This window comes from Vigna angularis, chromosome 5 (assembly GCF_016808095.1).
Source record: "Vigna angularis cultivar LongXiaoDou No.4 chromosome 5, ASM1680809v1, whole genome shotgun sequence".
Lineage (NCBI taxonomy): Eukaryota > Viridiplantae > Streptophyta > Magnoliopsida > Fabales > Fabaceae > Vigna > Vigna angularis.
Window position 1 is genome coordinate 32,445,675 of NC_068974.1, and position 20,158 is coordinate 32,465,832.

General features: G+C 30.5%; 2 protein-coding genes across 2 annotated transcripts; one reads left to right on the forward strand and one right to left on the reverse strand.

Annotated features, from left to right (window-relative positions):
* Positions 1–4,574: 4,574 nt before the first annotated feature.
* LOC108340055 (uncharacterized) lies at positions 4,575–6,366 on the forward strand. The gene is made up of 2 exons (XM_017577286.2): positions 4,575–5,316; positions 6,062–6,366. The coding sequence occupies exons 1-2, from the start codon at positions 4,620–4,622 to the stop codon at positions 6,166–6,168; spliced, it is 804 nt and encodes a 267-aa protein (XP_017432775.1). The 5' UTR covers positions 4,575–4,619; the 3' UTR covers positions 6,169–6,366.
* A 9,039-nt stretch (positions 6,367–15,405) lies between these two features.
* Positions 15,406–19,367, reverse strand: LOC108339589 (60S ribosomal protein L2, mitochondrial). Its single transcript, XM_017576742.2, has 4 exons — positions 19,123–19,367; positions 18,466–18,569; positions 16,619–16,716; positions 15,406–16,095 (listed from the first exon to the last, which is right to left on the reverse strand). Exons 3-4 carry the CDS (start codon positions 16,707–16,709, stop codon positions 15,578–15,580), a joined length of 609 nt encoding a protein of 202 aa, XP_017432231.1. The 5' UTR covers positions 16,710–16,716; positions 18,466–18,569; positions 19,123–19,367; the 3' UTR covers positions 15,406–15,577.
* Positions 19,368–20,158: the final 791 nt, after the last annotated feature.

Genomic DNA, 20,158 nt, shown 5'->3' on the forward strand with positions numbered 1-20,158 from the left:
TGATGTGTAAAATGTCATATTTTCTTTAAGATATTACTTTTACAAAAAAAAAAATTGTATAAAATTATAATTTTTAATGTATAAATTTAAATTCACATATCTTTATCTCACACTCACGTGCAACATTGGTCATTGCTGACTTGGAAATAAAATTATGCACATTTTGGTGTTCTCTAAATGCATCTTCCATATGCATATATTTTGGTTGGTTGATTGATGCATTGAACAATTGAATGATAGAGAGGATGGGGTCAAAATATTCATTTGGCCCTGCCTTGCCTAAAAAAGGCTAAACACCAAATCTACTTTAGTAGGGTATATGAAATGATGATCAATGGTGAAGACATTGAACATGAAAAAAAAAAAAAAAAACAATCACCAATTTGAAGTAACACAACTTTTTGGAAGGATGGTCTGGAAAAGCACTGGCAACCTAAAACAAAGTAAAATTTCTAATCTTTTTATTTTTCTTAACTTTTATTTCATTTTATTTTTTTAACTTTTAGAATTTAACACATTAGTCTTTCCTTTGTTTTAACTTTATTCAACTTTTCAGATATCATCTGCTAATTAAGTTATTTTCATATTAGATTTGATATTGTTTTATTTTATTACCATAAATTTTAAAATTCCAATAAATTTTCCCTCCCATTACCTTTTTTCTTGGATTTTTGTTTTCAAGCATTTTAATCTTATTCTGCATGTTATTATTGACACTTGAAATAATTTTACTTTTTTTCCTGAATTTTAGTTTGCCTTTTTCTCATTACTATAATTATTATTTTTATGTATTCACTTATTCGGGAGGAGAAAACAAAGCATTAGGATTTCTTATATTATTATGATAGAAATTTTGTGAGCATAATATTATCATTGGATATATTTTGGATATATTGACTCCTTTGTATTTAAATAATTTTTTAATTAATATAATGATTAAGAATATAAGTGAGTCTAAATTTTATATTAAATAAAAATGAAAAAATTAAACATCATATATAAAAAGAAGACTAATGTAACATCCCAAAAATACAGTATAAAACCATATAATAGAATAATCACATATTAATAATAATTCAGTTTAGTCTTACACAAGATAGGGAGTACAGCTTTGGCCGAACGGCCTTACCAAATAACATAGAATTTAAAACTGTACAACTTACAACCTAGACCAAACGGTTTACAAAATACTTATACAGAACGGTCTTACAAATAAAACCAAAGACCGACCGAACGGTTCTACTGTTCGGTCTTAACTTCTACCTCAACCAAATTTTCTTCTAGTGCCTCTTCCAGCAAGCTCTCGCCTCCTTCTACTCACATCCACACGGATGATCATTGCAACAGAAGGACAAACAAACGAACGAACGACATAAACAAGACAGAACATAGGGTAAGCTTATGTAATTTAATTCATAAATCAAACATAGTCATATCACATAATTTTATACCAATCAACTGTACAAAATCAATCATTCATTATTACATGCAAGAAACTAACATCTGACTTTGACCGTCCGGACTGTATGAATTCTATGTAGCTACGACGTTTGTGCACCCGGGTGATGTAGTAACTGGGATACCTCAACAGCTACCACCCGAGGTTGATCCGTTCCGTCCAAGTTAACCTTATGGACTAGGACCTTCTGCCATTCCCACACATGACTTACCCTTCTCTACGTGAGAAACAAGTAATCACGGAATATCAGGATAATCGCCAGCTAAGTTTTGTCCACATTCATACTTTATCATTCCAATATCCAATCATGAGATATTCCTCCCCGGAATACTCTTGTATAACCATACTCATTTCATCCATATCATATTTCATTACATTTCATTATCAACACATTGAACCGATCCAATTAGAATAGAATTCAATATGAAGTTGAATATTGAACAATAGTCTTCAAATGGAAACTAAACCGAACACTTGGAGTGAGACCGAGAGGTCTCAGCTCTCAACAGATCAGAATTGAAAGAAGTATTATATGGGTTACGAGAGAGGCCGAATGAAATAATATACCTCAACGACTAACAAAACCGAACGCTATTTACAAAGTGAGTCGTTTCATTGAACTGACTCCTGAGAGTTCAAAGCGAACGCCACTAAGCCTAGGCCGAGTACTAAGACTCTAGGCCGAACACCATTGATAGAGACCGAGCACTTTATAATACCGAACACTATTAACACACTGAGTATTGTGAATAAAACGAACGTTATTTATACTTAGTCTTTAGTATGAGATTAACCTTAGAGAGGTCGAGTACTGGTATGAGACCGAGCACTATAGAGAACGAACGCTATTGAGTTGGCCGAATGCTCTTATTTTAAAAAAATGATAAGGATAGATTACGAAAATGAGATCGAGCGCTTGGTTTATGACTGAGCACTACTTAGTACGAGCGCTTGGTGTAAGACTGAGCACTACTAAACTTTTAGAGTAAAGGTTTGATAAATATAATAAGATACCATTAACTAGTTTGCAAGGGAGAACGAACATTTTGAGTTTATAACCAAATACCAAGGAACGACTTCCTTTGGCCGAAAGCTTATTTATAAAACTAAGACGCTCGTCCTCAACTTGAATTCTTTCCAAATGAAAGAATTCTGATATAACTAAGTCTACAAAGAAACCGAATGGTCAATAATGACCTTCAGCGACAACATTAATTTTCGTATGGAATTACAGACCTACAATTCATACTCTTATTAATACATGCTTCAGCATACATCTTCACATATTCATATAGCCAAAACATGTAATCAACATACTTCATAATCATACAATAAGCAACCAAACATGCCAGCATTCAATGCAAGAATCAAAAATCAAATTATATAAGTTTCCCTTACCTCTAAGCGTGACCGAACGCTCAACAATGCAGGATACAGCTCACCACCCAAATTCTTAGAAGACTACGATCGCGATTTACGAAACTAACCGAGTGAAAGACCAAAAATGCGTTCAGAAAGGGTTGAGAAACTCATGCAACCAAAAACTGAGTTTGCATGTACAGAAAACCACACGGCTGAGGGAGAAGTGAACTTACCAGTTCAGATACAGAAACTGATCGGTGCAAAAGAAAGCTCTTGACACCGGAAATGCTTAGGTGTGGTCTGATTGAAGATTGGAAGAAGAAAATGGTAAGAATTCTTAGAGAGAAGATGGAGAAATCTAGAGAGAAGGAGGAGAAAATGAAAGTTTCAGAAATCTGGGGAAGAAGATGGTTGCATGCAGAGAGTGGCGTAAATTTTTGAAAACTTAGAGTTTTACTCCTACCGTCAAAATGAACGGTCACTCAGCTGCTCACACCTGCCTTCCACTTTCTGATTTCCGGATCCCCTTTGCTTGACACTTAAGCTTCCACTACTTGAGGTTTTTAGTGAATTTTAATGGGTTCTGACAACTCATAAATTTATTGTTTTAAAGTTTTGGATTGAAAGTGATATCAATAATTTATGTGGGTTGAAATCACATCTCATTAGTATAGTCTCTTTCTAGGGATGACAATGTAGTTGATCCGTTCAGTTTCGTTCCATCTCATATTTGATCCGCAAAAAAATAGATAGGTTTAGTTCGCTCCACATAAGAAATATAGGCTAATTTCCCTAACCTGTCTTTGCATACATTTACCATATAGGCTTGCAGATTAGTCCACTATCCACATAAGAACTTATTTGTTTTGTAATTTTTTTCTATAAAATAAAAGGATGTAGGATTTTAATAACTTTATTTTTTATTTAATTAAATTAGTATGAATAATAAAGTATATGAACCTATTTCTTAAAATAAATAATATTTTCGTAATTTTATAACTTCTAACTTTTAAGTATAAGTTTGTTGAAAATAGAAATGACTTTGAATTAGATTGAATAAGAAAATAAAAGCAAATTAGAAAATTACTTTTTGATAGATTAAACTCGAATGAGCAAATTGATTAAAGAAACACACACAACATGTTATACTGGTATTGTTGGATTTTATAAATTTAAGTCAATTGTGTTGGTATAGTTGGATTTTATAAATTTAAGTAAATGTGACAGGTGGAAGTAAACCCATCTTTGAAACACACCTAAGTGGATCAGCAAACTAAAATACTCGATTTGTTCTGCACTCTTTGTTTTGCACGTCTGCAAATTGACCTGCATGTACAATTTGTTGGATTTTAAAAATTTGAAGAATAAAATAAAATAACAGTTAGCCCGATATAAAGATAACTTAAGACTATTATTATCAACTATAAAGTAATATTAAAACTACCGAATTTGTTGAACAATAAAAAAAAGGTTAGTAATTTGAAATAGATAATAGTCAGAAAAATCATAAAAAAGAGTTAAAAATTAAAGTAGTGAATTGAAAAAAAAAAAGATTTTGAAATTTGAAGCCTAAGATTCCCTCTCAAAGCAATGTGACCTTTTTCTAGTGACTAAGGAAAAGAAAAGAAGGAAAAAGAATGTCACTAAGCATCCATGGGGCCAACTTAAAAAGAGATTTGGGAAAAGTGTTTTCTAGAGTTATTAACACCATGCTTTCTCATCTTCTATCATCACAAACAAACCTATACAAATATTAAAATAACTTAGTGAACATTCTTTGCATCCATTCACAAAAGGGATGAACATGAAGCCATTCAAGAAACCACAAATTCTTCATTCTTTACTCTTATTCAATATCATGTTATTAGGTTCTTCTATAGAAAACGATGCAAACTACTGTCAAAATATCAGAAAACAAACACCTTTTTTCTTGAATCCAAATTCTTCTATATTAGACAGCATCGTTTTGTGCATATCTCAGAATCTCTATTTCAGAACATCCCTTGGCCTTTTTCATGTCTCTTCACTAGACAACAATGGTAGATTTCTAACCATCACTCACTCTTCTTGTTCTTCTCTGCAATATGTTTCTCCTACGGCTGTCACTGCCGGTTTCCCTTCTCCTCCTGAGCCTAACTCGCTTGTTCTCTTCAATTGCTCAAGCAGAAGACACCCCATTTTACCAACCATGCAAAATTGTAGAAACTTGTACACTTGTGGAGGTGCTGAAGAGAACAATAACTACCTTCGTCCATGTTTAGTTGTTGAAGATCTGAGAAAATTTGACAAGGATTTTCATCCACAGCATCTGAACTGCTCTCATTTCAGCTGGGTGCATAGAAGAACATCAGAAGGTGGACATGATCAGGGATTTAAGGTTGGAACAAGGATATCTGTTGACATTCCTCGTGTACCAGAAATTTGTCAAGGGTGTGAAAAGCCTAATGGAAGCTGTGGTGCTGGTTTGAATTGTTTATGTCACCCTAAAGAGTGCAGTAAGTAATTAACTTGGTCATTACACATGCACACATATTTTCTTTGAATATAAGTAGTAAGAGTTTTATCTTATGTAATAAAAATTTACATGTTATTATATTTAAAGTCTATTTTTTTAATATAATATTAAAATATATCCTATCGAAATTTGTTACTGATTGATTTATTTTTATATTTTTTATTAAATTATATGTTAATATCAGTTTTATGTTTATCTCATATATATATATATATATATATATATATATATATATATATATATATATATATATATATATATATATATATATATATATATATATATATATATATATATATAAAAAGATAAAATCAATTTATAAGTAGATATAAATTTTTATTTGTAAACTGATTTTATAGAATTAAATTATACTTAAAATATATTTTTTGTGTGATCTAACTTTTTGAAGGGTGTTCTAACTTTATGAATGAAAGATGTGAGATGTTCTAATTTCATGAAAGATGTTTTAACCTATGGATGAAGGATGTAAGGTGTTCTATAACCTAGTAGATAGTGTTGTAACCTTAAAAATGAAGGAAATGAGGTGTTGTATCATCGTAGGGAATGTTTTAAACCTATAGACGAAGGATCTCAAATTTTAGTACTAAAGGAATATTTTATAAAACTGTATCCATCTTTTGCCTGTGTTCTATTTTTCCCTTTGTTTTGAGTTGTGAGGTAATTGTTCGATGATTCTGACTAAATGACTAACGAAAATTTTGCAGAAGACAAGGTCATCTCGAAGGCTGTGATAAAATCTACTGGTAGTGTTTTTTTCTCTCTGGTTTGTTTCATTGGTTCAGTTAGTGTTGCCTTAATCATGTGTGTCTAAGAAAGTTTAGCTAAGGGTTGGTTTGTTAGTTAAGAGTAGTTGGTGGTTGTACACTTGTCATTTGCTATTAAAATCTAATATAATATGTATAATCTTTGAACATGTTATGTTAACGGTAACTAACATGTATTGCACATGAACCTTGTATATTTTGTCTAAAGGATTTTAATGTAAGCTCAGATTGAAACTTTGCAGAAATCGAAGATGAAATTAAATTTAATTCAATATTACAAAATAAATATTATAGATAAAGCTTTCAATTATTTATATATTAAAGTTTTATCTTACTTTCTGTCTATATTAAATTTCCAAATAGTACCTCGAAGAAGATTGTTTCAACTAAAAATGCCTATAATAAATAAAAATACGGTCCAAGATAAAATCTACAACCAAACTTTCAGGGGTTTATAGGAAATATAAGTATTCATTTTATTTTACTGTTCTGTAAAGCCAACTGAATACACTGATAAAGGCATAATAAAAAGTTTTTTTCTTCAAGTCTAAGAGATCTATTAAAATACCTTTAACTTTTTTTTTGTTAGGATACAGAACTTCGTAAGTTTAAAAAAACTAAATATATTGAATTTAAAACAATCTCAAAAAATTAAAATATATTAAATTTGAATTGTTTTCTATTCAAATGCATTTATTTTTCAAATGTTTTTGGTAAAAAAGATAATATTCAAATTGAACTTTAACTTTTCGTTTGGATAAAATATTTTCAGTATTATCAAATACAGAATTTACTCTAATATTAAATAATATTTAATAATTTAAAATAATATTTTCAATTAATTTTGGTCAAAGTTATTTATCAATTAAAGTTCATTAAAAAAAATATTAGTTATCATGTAAAGGAAATTTTCTTTACATTTCGGGTAACATCAGTCACAATTATTTTTTTTCAACATTATGAATCAAACTATTTTGGTATGCACGTGTTTCGATCAATGACTAAAAAGTTCTCTTGAATAAATTTGACTACGATTTTGACCAACTTTAAATATAATTAACATAGATAATGTTATAAAAAAATAATATTTGTTGACGTCGGAAAAAAAATCTAATAGAATTAAAAAAATCTGGTTGGTATCAACTAAAAAACTAGGTTATTTTGTATTATAGTTGAAAACCTTATAAATAATCTCAACTTATATTTATAAAATAAAAATAGACCTACTGACATTAGACAAAAGTTCATATTAAAATTGGTTTATAAATAACTTTGAACTTGTTAGCTAAAATTAACTTTAATTAACATTAATAAAAAAATTAAATTTGTAATAACATTAACTTAAAACAATCTTGGATGGGATAATAGTGTAACTATCTAATTAATCAGATATAATATATAAAATCGGTATATATATATACAATATTTCACGAGTGGCATATAGAGTTTTTTAAAACAACAAAGTTTAAAGATTCTAACATTACAACCAATATTTAGGATAACTAAATAGGATTCAAAACAAAAATTAAATCATGATTAAATTATAATTAGATCTCCTTAATCATATGAAAGATAAAATTCTAATAAAAGTATTATAAATAGATAAATATCCCAGATAAAAGGATTAAGTTTTTCTTTGAACTAGATTATCTTTATAGGAATAAACTATTAATACAATACTTACTTGAACGTTAGAACGTCTTTACAAATATTCTTATCATCCAGTTAAAGCTGAAGACAAAAATACAAACTAAAATATTAAAAATACTCATTCAAAGACAAAGACAAAAATGATGAAAAAAATGTGATTTATTGATTTTTTAGAATTCATCCAACCTTATGATAGAGAAATAATACTTTGACACTCACAATTCTTTTACATTCATTTAACACCACCATTTCTTATTTTTTATTCTCTTTTTTCTTAAAAAATACAAAAATTTATTTTTTATGATTATTTTATCTTTATACTGTGTATCAAATGAATGTAAAAGTGTCACTTTAAAATTATCTCTTATAATAAAATGAAAGGATTTAAAATTGAAGAGAAAAGAAAAAATAAATGTCATTCACATATAACAATTGTAAATTTGAATAGTCATCTTGTAACAATGTAAAAAAGAAAAGAAAGGGACATACAAAAATAATGAATTGAAAACTACCAAACTTGAATTCAGAAAAAAAAATTCGAAGTCATGGTTGATATTAAATTAAAAACCACAGAAGCTGGAAACAATGATAACAAAAAGTGAGGAGATAAAAAATAAAGTTATAAGAGTCAATTTCTATGGAAAATATTAAAGAAAGATTATTAAAAGAACCTTCACCTTATTTATGAAACCTCTTGCATCATCTTGGACAAATTTAATTGAAAAACTAAATCAAATCAGAAAAATTAAAAAAAAAAATTGCACAGAAACTGACAACAAAACAAATTAGGTTAAAAATATTTGATAAAAAAAATAACATTTGAGTTGTGACATTAATTCAAATTTTATCATGCAAGTCTTAAATAAGAAAAACAATAAAATTATAAAATTACAAGATGTCTTAAAGTATTATTTATATTATAATATTGTGTTTAATTAATGAAATATAAGTGAAATTAAAATCATCTTTCTAATATAACATAACGCAATGAATTTATGAAATGTAATAGTTAACTTTTTAATCTTTATTTAATGAAAATTTTATACTCACTTAAATTTAATTATATTTTATGTTGAATGATTTTAAAAAAAATATTTTGTTTAATTTACTTTTTATTTAAAATTATAATTATATCTTTTTATTTGATTTTTGTGAGCCATTATTTTGTTTTTCTCGTTTTTAATTCACTTTATTAACTTGTTTATTTCTTCTTCAATTATTGATCAATAAAATTAAAGAGAAAGATGCTAATTAATTGATATAGTATTACACTAAAATCAAAGTATGTAACACTTCTATGAAAATAAATAAACAAATATTTTTAAGTATGTAATAAACAAAAAAAATTAATAAAAACTTAAGTAAATATAAATAAATTTATAAATTAAGCCATTAAATTATACATATGTTTGTAGATATTCAAAGGATTCAACTAAGACCTATGAAACTAAAACTAAACTACCGTAATATTTATTAAAAAAATCGGAATTCAATCTTACACCATTCATTCAGAAAAAATTAAATCTTTCATCCAAAGAATAGAACAGGATTGTGTCTAATGAAAAGTTTATTATGATTTTTATTAAGAAGAAAAAGTTTAACAAAGACAACAAAAAGATGAGTTTAGACATTTCAGGATGAAGGAAGTGGTCATTTCATTGTAAAGTTGAACGATAAACATGAAAAACAAAAATGGTGGGGTATATGTATAAATATAATATATGAAATTATTGATAATGGATAACCTAATTAATTAAAAATAAAAAATAGGGCACAAAAAATTGTAGATGGATCCCACAATTTTAGAGATTTTACGTAAAAGGTGTTTATGATTTTATGTTTGAAAATATATAAAGTATGAACTAGGCTGAAGTTTTTTCTCTATAACTAAGTGATGTTTAAGAATATTTTGTAGGAATTCACAACAGAAAAATAGGTTAAATATTTTTATTAAATTTTCCTTTTTATTAACCCTCCATCTTTGGATATATATATATATATATATATATATATATATATATATATATATATATATATATTAATAATTGAGTATATAGTTTATCTGTCCATAGTATAACTCGTTCTTAAAAACGCATTCAAACCCCTCTGAACGGACACCAGGTGTCAAGTGACGAGAATTCGAAAAGCAGATAATGGAAGGCAAGTGTTGACAGATGAGCGGACGTTCGTTTTAAGCAAAACTGAGTTTTTGGAAAGTTTACGTCACACTCTCTGCATGCATTTTCTTCTCCAAACTCTGAAATTCTCAAATTCTCCTCCTTCTCCCTAAAAGCTCTTCCTTCTCTCTACCAAAACTCACCCTTTCTCTTCTCCGATCACCGTTCAGGCACCGTAGAAACACTTCCGGCGTCCAGAGCTTCAGTTTGAACCGAACGGTTTCGAGTTCTAAACTGGTAAGTTCTCCTTCTCGTTAGCCGTTTGTTTTCTGGCACATGCAAACCAAGTTATGGTTGCATGATTTCATCTTGTCTGAACCATTGTTGGTTGTTTGGTTTGGTTTTTGAAGAATTGTTGAACGTAAGGGTAGAAGGAGTTGTAGTCAGGCGAACCTCAATTCTGTCTCTAGGAACGTTCGTTCACATTATAAGGTAAGGGAAGCTTATTTAATTTAATTTGTATGTTTACTGTGCTGTATGAACGTTTGTTGGATTGACTGAATGAATATGATGTATGATGGTTGATATGCATGGATTCTATGAAGTATGAAAATTGATTATGATATTAATGTATAAAGTTATGAAACTATATGTTAAGAAATGAGTGGAAGATAAAGGACTTTGGTATGAAATTTCCTCTATGAAAGAGTACGTTCGTCACTGAACGATCATTGACCGTTCGGTATTTTTAGTAAACTTGGTTAGAATTGGATTCTTTCATTTGGGAAGAATCCTAGTTGAGAACGAGCGTCTTCACTTTGAAACGTTGTGATTGAGCGTTCGGCCAAGCATAGTTGTGTCTTGGTATTCTGTTATAAACTTAATTATATATATATATATATATATATATATATATATATATATATATATGTAATTGTATATTTAGTTATTCTTAAACACTACTCCAATATTATCTAAGTATAATTATCAAGCCTATTCTCTTTAAGTTTAGTAGCATTTGGTCTTATATCAAGTGTTCGTCTTAAGCAAGTGTTTGGTCTTACACCAGGCACTCGTTCTAACTCCTTAAGCTAAACTTCATAATAAGAGCGTTCGTTCAAGCCCACTAGGGTTCGCTCACTATAGTGTTCAGTCTTTGACTGGCCTTCGGATTTCTTGATACTAAACCCAAATAAGCTAAGTTTTCATAAGCGTTCGGTTTCTTCATGGGAATTCTTCTAAGTATTAGTCTTGGAAGGTCTCGAAGTGTCTGTATCCATTGGTTACGGCATAGAGCTCTAGTACTGGGCATGGTTATTTCAGTGTTCGGATTGAAGTTCTCAAGAGTCAGTTCATCTAATTGACTTAATTTGTAACTAACGTTCGTTCCATTCGTTATTGGGATATTTGATTGTACTCGGTTTCTTTCTCAACCCGATAGTACCCTTTTAGTCTAAATCCATTCTGGAACTGGAGACCTCTCGGTCTCGCTCCAAGTGTTCGGTCTCTTTCTGAATTAGTTTTGAATGTTCGGTATTAGGTACCCTTGTGGATCGTTGTACAAAGTGGTTAAGTGAGATGATTTTTAATGAAAAATGAAGAGATTAATATGATATGGATGATATGTGTTGGATTATGGACGAGCGTTCCGGGGAGGAGCGACTCCTGGATGAATATTGGAATTGGTAAAGTATGAATGTGGGCATGCTAAGCTGGCGGTTCATCTTGATGTTCCGTGAGTATTCGTCCTCATGTAGAGGAGGGTAGGTCATGTGTGGGAACGGCAAGAGGTCCTAGTCCTTATGGTTAATTTGGACAGATAGGACTAACCTCGGGTAGCAGCTGTTGAGGGCATCTCAGTTACTACATCACCCGGGTGCACGAACGTCGTAGCTACACAGATTTCATACAGTCCGGACAGTCAGTCTAGCAATAGGTTTTGTATGATTTGTATGTTGAAATGTACCTTGTGTGTTTGATTTTTTGTAATGTATGTTATGCATGAATTAAATTACATAAGCTTACCCTATATTTCCTGTCTTGTCATGTTATGTACGTCCGTCTTTGTCATTGCAATGATCATTCGTGTGGATGTGAGCAGAAGAAGACGTACTGTTGGAAGAAACGCTGGAGGAAGAGAACCTAGTGGAGGTTGAAGTTAAGACCGAACAGTAGGACGTTCGGTCAGTAGTTTAGTTTTATAGCGAGGTGGTCGTTTGATCACCTTTCCTTTTTTATTTGTATGACCGTCCGATATTTGGCTTTTATAAACCGTTCGGTCAGAAGTGTAACCTTGTACAACTTTAATTCCTAGTAATGTTTTGTAAGACCGTTTGGCCATAACCGTAGGCTCTGTTTAGTGTAAAAACTGATCTGAGTTATTATTAAATGTGATTATTCTACTATATAGTTTTAAACTGTATTTTGGGATGTTACACTTTCTATATAAATTAAAATAATTAGCTTGAATAAAAAAATGTCTTTGAGAATTATTCTTTAAAGAAAGTATATTAGAATTTTTTTTTCCAACTAGAATATATTCTTTATATATTTATTAACTTCTAATACATTTTAATATATATTTTTGTTTTCCTAAATTATATTTTAATATCTAAAAAATTTTCTCTCATAAATTATATTTCAAAAATATTTATTTATTATATATTTTTAATTATAATATAATTTGTGTACATTATTTCTTATTTAATATTTACGCTTTTTAATTAAAATTCATTATAATTTACTTCCTATATATTAATTTCAATTATAAATAATTGTAAAATCATTTATTTTTTTAATACATCATGTTTCGGATTACAGGTGGAGAACTACTTCTTCACCCTTTCTCATGTCAATGTAAGGGTGTGTTCTTTTGGGGTGATTTGTGGGAGATGATTTGGGGGAGATGATTTGAATGGATTTGAGTGAATTTGAGGGTAATTTTTTAGTTGTTTTTTTGAGTGGATTTGTGGGTAATTGAGAGTGAATTTGGAAGTAAAGTTTATAAGAATTAGTGTAGGATTTGATTGATGTGATAGATTTTAAAAATTAGTTTAATTGGTAGAAAATGAATATGACCAAATTGCCCCTAGTTATAAAAGTATTATAAAATGTAATTTTGTAATGTTATATTTAATTGTAAAAATGTTTATGAATAGGAAAAAATTACAAATAATTGTTAAAATTAATGTTTAAAAATTATAAAAGTTATAATGTAGTAAAATGAATGTATTTTAAAATGTAAATTTAAATTGTAATATAATTTAGTACGAAGTGATGTGAATTTATAAGTCATTGAAGTGAGAATGATTAATATTAATCAAACAACCACAATTAAGTAGCAAGTTCTAATATTACATGATCTAAAAAAAAAATTTAAAAATTCGACATACAAAAATAAGTCACATACAAAGAAACTTATATATATTAAAGTCATGTAATACATTATCGGAAATATAATGAACTTAATAACTTATATATATGAACCACTCACGCAATGACCAAAGAAAGAGCTCAATAACTGTAACAACACAATCAAGCACTGAAGATTGAATAAACATTCATATTATATTATTATATTATAATTATGTTAAGGTTACTGTTATTACTAGCTTAATAAGTTGAATCTGAACCTTGCATGGTATCAAATCTTCGGTGATAATAAATATTCCATCTTCTTTTCTACCTTGTATATTATGACACATCCACTACCACCTCCTACCCCATTCCTAATCTCTCCACGTTAGCTACTTTCTTCAATACAACAGCACAACCAAAATCACTATGTGCCCACCTCCTCTTTTCCCTTCCCATCTTCACTTTCTGCCTTTTTGCAAACGTACATTGCAGTTTGCAGTTGCAGGGCACCTTCTTCTGTTAGCTACTACTAGTTTTTGCTTACCTCAACATTCTTCACAACACCTTCGCCTACCTCAACATTCTTCACAACTCCTTCACCTGCCTCAACTCCTTCACAACCTTCGCTCTTGTCTGTCAACAACAACAACAACCTGCATCCCATCCTCTGCTACGTCCAGCCTCCACCACCATCCACCATCCTCCACCTTCCTCACCTTCATGCGGGTCTGTGAAGAAGAACAACAAGCTGCAGGCCATCCGCTGTGCATCGTCCAGGCTCCGCCATGCTCCACCTTCGTCTCCTTCATTCGACATTTTCAATTACAGGACCACCAATTTTCGAATGCTGGTAACCGGTTACTCAGTGCATAACCGATTACATATGGCTTCGTTTTCATCCTCTTCAGCGTAACCGGTTACACCCTCCAATAACCGATTACACCACCCTCGCTTTTAACTTCCTTCACCCGTAGCCACATGTGTAAACGATATTACGGAAATGAGGCAGGGCAAATGTGTAAACGGGTAAGAATCCGCGCAAATCATCTCAATTATACGAAGATCGTTGAAACCGTGCCATCCCGCAAATCCGTCCATTTCCGTCTTCGACAATCGCTTGAAACGAACACGCTCACCTCTGTCCATCGTCGCTCGCAAATCACTGTGAACAGTGAATTCCCCTCATGCGAACACAGCCTAAAAGTTAAGCATTAAATGCAATCACCTGTATCTTGGCCTGATCAATTACGTCATTTTGAAGGTTCTAGAAAGTAAATCAACCATTCACTTTAATAATTTGTTGACTGATTGTATATACGGTATACATCATATATAAGATTTTATCTCAAACAAAAAGAATCACATAATATAATACATATTTTTATACATATTTGTAAAATTACTAGTCATTATATAGTAAAATTACATGTAATATAAAAAATCAAATTGTAATTATAGTTATAGATGAAACACTTTTATTTAAGTAACTTTTAAATAAAAAAGTGATTATTATTTTATAGAAAAATATTGTTCACAATATATTGCAAATGAGAATTAATTGTAATTTTTTTTATGAAAATATTACTTTACTTAATTGAATTATAAATAATATCAAAATTAATATATAAAAAATAATTTATAAGCTCTAAGTGAAATATAATTATTTTTAATAAACTATAATACTAAAAGTAAATTATTAAACCAAAAAATAGAAACAATAATTATATATATTTAAATTTTGTAATTATTTTACTTTGAAATATATTTTTCTATCTTAATTATATTAACTAATATTTTTATTTTTAGATCAAAGCTAGCAGTAATTAGCAATAAAAATGAGAAAAAAAAATCAGTTAGAAAATATCACAAATTTAAAACTAACATAGATTCTTATTGGAATTAAAAGTAGACGGGAACTCAGTTTCCTTGCGGGTAATGTGAATGTGACTCTTTATGCACAAGAACAATATCAAAGAGCATCAACATAATTTTTTCTCATCAATACCAAGCACAAGCAGAAGTATATAAAAGAAACAAAAAACCGCTGTCTCAATTAAGCAAGTCAACAAAATTAATCCAAACCAATTCATAAAAGCATAATAGGCAGTCAAGAAAAACTCAGTGTGAACAATGGAGGGTGTAAGCTGAATGCAAGACTAGTTCAGAGAAAATGCAAAAACATTTTACTTAAGCAACAACAAAATTTGAACCTATAACATGCACAGTTTGACTGAATCTAATCAGTTCCATGAATTTTCTAACAGTTTCCAAAATTATTACAAGCATGTTAAGCATCAGAAGCAGCTGGTAGTGAATGTTGTATATACTACCACTACCTTCTGCGCTTCAAGGGTCCTGTCTTATAGCCACCCTTCGTTGGCTTGCCCCAAGGAGTGCGAGATCCTTTCCCCCATTTTCCACTACTCTTGCTTTTACCCTCTCCTCCTCCATGAGGATGATCTACCGGATTCATTGCCACTCCTCGAACAACGGGTCGTCGACCAAGCCATCGGCTGTGACCAGCCTTCCTAAGCTTCCGATCTCCATGACTTGGATTAGACACAACACCAATGGTGGCCCTACACCTAGAATCAATTAACTTTTTAACACCAGAGGGCATCTGGATCAAACAGTATGCTGATGTGGGCTCTTTCAAGATCTTTGCACTGGTTCCTGCAGCTCGGACAAGCTTGCCACCTTGCCCTGGGTTCAACTCAATGTTGTGAATGATTGTTCCAATTCGCATTGCAGACAGTGGCATGCAACTCCCAATTCGTGAGTTTATGTCAGAATACACCATTTGATTCATCATACTCTCTCGCGTTCTTTGAGCGCTAGTGTTTGTCACCTCTGAGAAAAGGCAGAACAAGTACATGTGACTAAACGATGGAGAAAGAAGCAATCAGGGGTAGCATAGAAGCCATAGTTTCCATTTTGCATAGCATTTAGCCCATAGGCCAAATAAAATGTACAAATTTCAAACCCCACTTTCCGTTTTCTTTAATTTTAAAACGCAACCCATATAAATTTTCTTTGGTTAGTGTACCCAATGCTACCTTAAACAACATTATCTTGAAGTAGAGCATGAACAAGGCCATTGCTTGATTTGACAGTGTTTATTAAGATGAATGATTTCGTAAGCCACCATTAAACAGCATTGAAAAGACTAAGGCTTTATTAGAATAAGGTTAGGGTGTAAAGCAATCAAGTCATTTGTGCAAAGCTGTGGAACTAAACTGAAGAGCAGTCATAAAAAGAAACCCCAAGCAACAGAGACTTCTTTCCAATATTTTCCTCGTCTTGTTCCATTTGCTACAAAATACTACGAAATTAATGTTCTTATTGCTGAGTATTAAAGGAGAAACGAATGTACCAGAAGAGAATCCGCGAAGAGTATTGGCTAACAAGTTGAGTGTTGATGAAGCAGTGCGACTTCTCCACAGTGACATAGCCATTTCAAACATGCAATGCCTACAAATTCAGGGCTCATTTGCTTAAACTTACAAAAGCAGATTGTAAATTATATAAAGAAAAAGTCACATTTATAGAGGTTTTATGTTAAGCAGAAGTTTACATTTGGTTATAATCATATAAAAAAACTTACCTAGAAATGTGATTTTACATATCATTTCTCAAGAAATAAGTTTGAATTAAAAAATGCTTTCTTTTGGATCAGGTTAAAAATTTAAAAATATAAACCACAATTACATTCATAAGTATTTACAGAAAATTCAAAATAGTACAATTTAATAATGTTGTGTAATGAAAAGCAGTTGGCAAATGTCATTTGTAATGAAAATCCACCATATACATTCACGTACAGCAGTGTTGCACAGTACCAAGTGCAAGCTGCAAGCCTGTTTACTTTCATGTGTTAATTGTGCGTGTAGTGTAACTTAAGCTAATTAGTATCATGGAACCAGTATATGTTAAAGAGCGGAAGCAGTTGTTTGTTTTCTCCATTTTCTTGCAAGTACATTAAGGTATACATGCAAGCATAACCAATACCCAACATATATTTTGAAAACATTAAAAATGGGTCTGTAGTAGTGTGTACTCACTGATCTCTACTTGAGTCCTCGTTAGGAATAATAACCATCACTGTTTTTTTTAATAGAACTCATTATACCATCTCAAAATATTATTTCTATTGGTAAAAGTTAAAGGCCAAAAGGTCAAAATAATTTATGGTATCATGCCTTAAAGGGAGACAGAAAGGGCACATACTATGAATAAGAACCCTACCCAGTTTTTCTAAGCAAAAAGCAGGATATAAAAATATAATAAAAAAAATTAGAAAATGACTTTACTAGTTATGTGGATTAGCCCAATATATATATATATATATATATATATATATATATATATATATATATATATATATATATATATATATATATATATATATATATATATATATATATATATATATATATATATATATATATATATATATATATATATATATATATATATATACTACCAACACAACTATATTTGTTCCTTCAGCTAATTGGGTCCTCGTTTTAGCAGCAGTATCACATGTTATCTCTACAACATACAGCTCTTCAATTTCAATTTTCAACTTTTTGACCCAACTTCTCAGTATGATTTCTTTTTGGAAAATCCAGACGCCTTCATTAAATAAGATCAATATAATTTGTTTTCCTCTTACCAGAATCACCACATGATTTTCATACAACAGCAGCAGAACAGCAAACTAAGACGGAGAGAGATATGGAAGAGAAAATACATAATAGTAGCTGTCTGAATATACAAATTTTCAGCCGAAAAAACAATTGACCCGATCTTTATTCATAACAAAATGTACAGGGTACAATGTCCCCCAGTTCACACATATCAGTATTCATGTCACCCTTTGTAGACATGGATAGTTGTCTACAATGTCGGGTGCATTTTCAAGCTAGCCATGGTGAATTATGCGAGGTTTGCCTTGGTTTCAGGAAAAAAAGGTGAAGCAACAAAATATTGCAGGCAACAAGAGAATCGAGCAATAACTAAAAAAAAGAGCTTGAAATCATGAGTAGCTGTAACGTTTCAAAAAGAATACCCAGGAGGAGAAAGCCTTAACTCTAAACATATCTATCATCCATTTAATCATCTTAAAAGACATTTCTGGCAGAACTAATCATTGTTATTGTTTAACGATTGCCGGAGAACACTGCCCAATTGTGATAAATTAAAAACAGTATCAATTACCTTCTGAATAAGCATCAAACAGCAGGATTAGTTTCAGATAATGGAAAGTGCTACTGTCAGTGCAGATTGCAGTAATGTGCAACCTCTCTTTCAACAAGGTGTCCCTGTTGAGTTCACCATAAATCAGCATATGCTAGAAATTTAATAGGATCAAAAGAACAAGTTACCAAACAGAACATATAGGAATTTATTTCTTTAAAAAAAATGTATAATGGTTTTCTAGGAATAAAATGTGTCATATAGAAAAAATAAACAAATAAATAAATAAAACTAGTAAACAAATTGGACATTTTTCCATGGCTTCAGCATACGTTCAGTAGAAGATCAATTCAACATCGTACATTTCTAGTAACATTCAAAACAATCAGCTCCAAACGGGTTCAAGACAACATTGTTCTACAAATTACAACGACTACCCAAGATAATTTCTAACTGTTAACATAAGCCCAGTTATCAAACTTGCGAGCCAACTCCACATCCTCTAACCTAAATATATCGCACGTATAATCGTTTCATTTTCAGTGGGCTCGTGTGAAGTCGATCAAAAAACGGTTTTGGAGCCGGTTCAGCGAGTTCGGTTTGATACAAGAAAAAAATAAAAATAAAAAACAACACTGAATTTGCTTGTTTCTGGGTCGTGATTTATGCAGAACGCACCTGGGCAAGTTTGCGTCCGTTTTGGGTGTCGATGCTGCGTCCTCCTATTGCACCAACAGATCTGTGGTGGTGTCTTTCTCAGGTCGGTTTGCGTTTCCCCCTTCACCTGGGAGCTTCTGCAATCTCAGGCTTTTTACATCTGAAATGCCGGAGTTTCCTTGCACACCCCCCAAATTAATTATTTCACCTTTTTAAGTAAATGGATATTGCGAAATAAGTACGGTTAAGTTACGGAGGATGTAACGACTTCATCTTAAGAAGTCATACACTTTCAAGATTTATTGTGATATTTATTTCGGGTTCGCGACTTTTTAATATGATAAACAATCGTTAACCTTCATATAAATTTATATTTAAAATAGTCAATATTTCTGTTTCAAAAAAAAAATCTAAAGTTGTATCAGGTTATACGTTGTTAAGTAATTAATTTATGATTTTTATTGTATTTTTTATTTTTATCTAATATGATATTTAGATTCTTTCTTCTATTTCTCAGACATTCATTTTAAGCAAAGAAGTCTATCATTAACGAGGAAATATAACTAATAAGACCTGAGTTTATTATATAAAAGATTGACCGTCCTTTCAATTTAAAATCTTAATATAAAGATATTTATTATACTTTCTATTTCTATCAATATAAAAAACTTAAATATTAACATTATTTTCAATTTAAAAATTTAATATGATGAATTTATAGATCTTTATTTATATAATGTTTTACTTTCCTATTTTTATTAATATAAATCTTAAACACACACTTAGATTCTGAATAGTTAGAATCTTTTATAACTTATCCACTGACCGTAATTATTTTATAATTTATCCATTTGTATAATGTTTTAAAAAATTTGCAAAAAAAAAAATTCCACTCAATGCTTTAATCACTTCCAAGACTCAAAAGAATGTAGGTAGTCCATTGCACCACTGACCCGCTTTTTATAGAAAAATGAAGATAAGGTGTAACATCAAAACTTATAATATAATGTTTTTTCAATACAATGTTTTGAAATCACATTAAATGATTTAAATATTT

Excerpts from the sequence above, each read along its gene's own strand:
- LOC108340055 (XM_017577286.2), top strand. The coding sequence starts at position 4,620 with ATGAACATGAAGCCATTCAAGAAACCACAAATTCTTCATTCTTTACTC. Across the intron at positions 5,317-6,061 it reads ATGTCACCCTAAAGAGTGCA|AAGACAAGGTCATCTCGAAG; the intron begins GTAAGTAATTAA and ends AAAATTTTGCAG.
- LOC108339589 (XM_017576742.2), bottom strand. The coding sequence starts at position 16,709 with ATGTTTGAAATGGCTATGTCACTGTGGAGAAGTCGCACTGCTTCATCA. Across the intron at positions 16,096-16,618 it reads TCTTCGCGGATTCTCTTCTG|AGGTGACAAACACTAGCGCT; the intron begins GTACATTCGTTT and ends GCCTTTTCTCAG.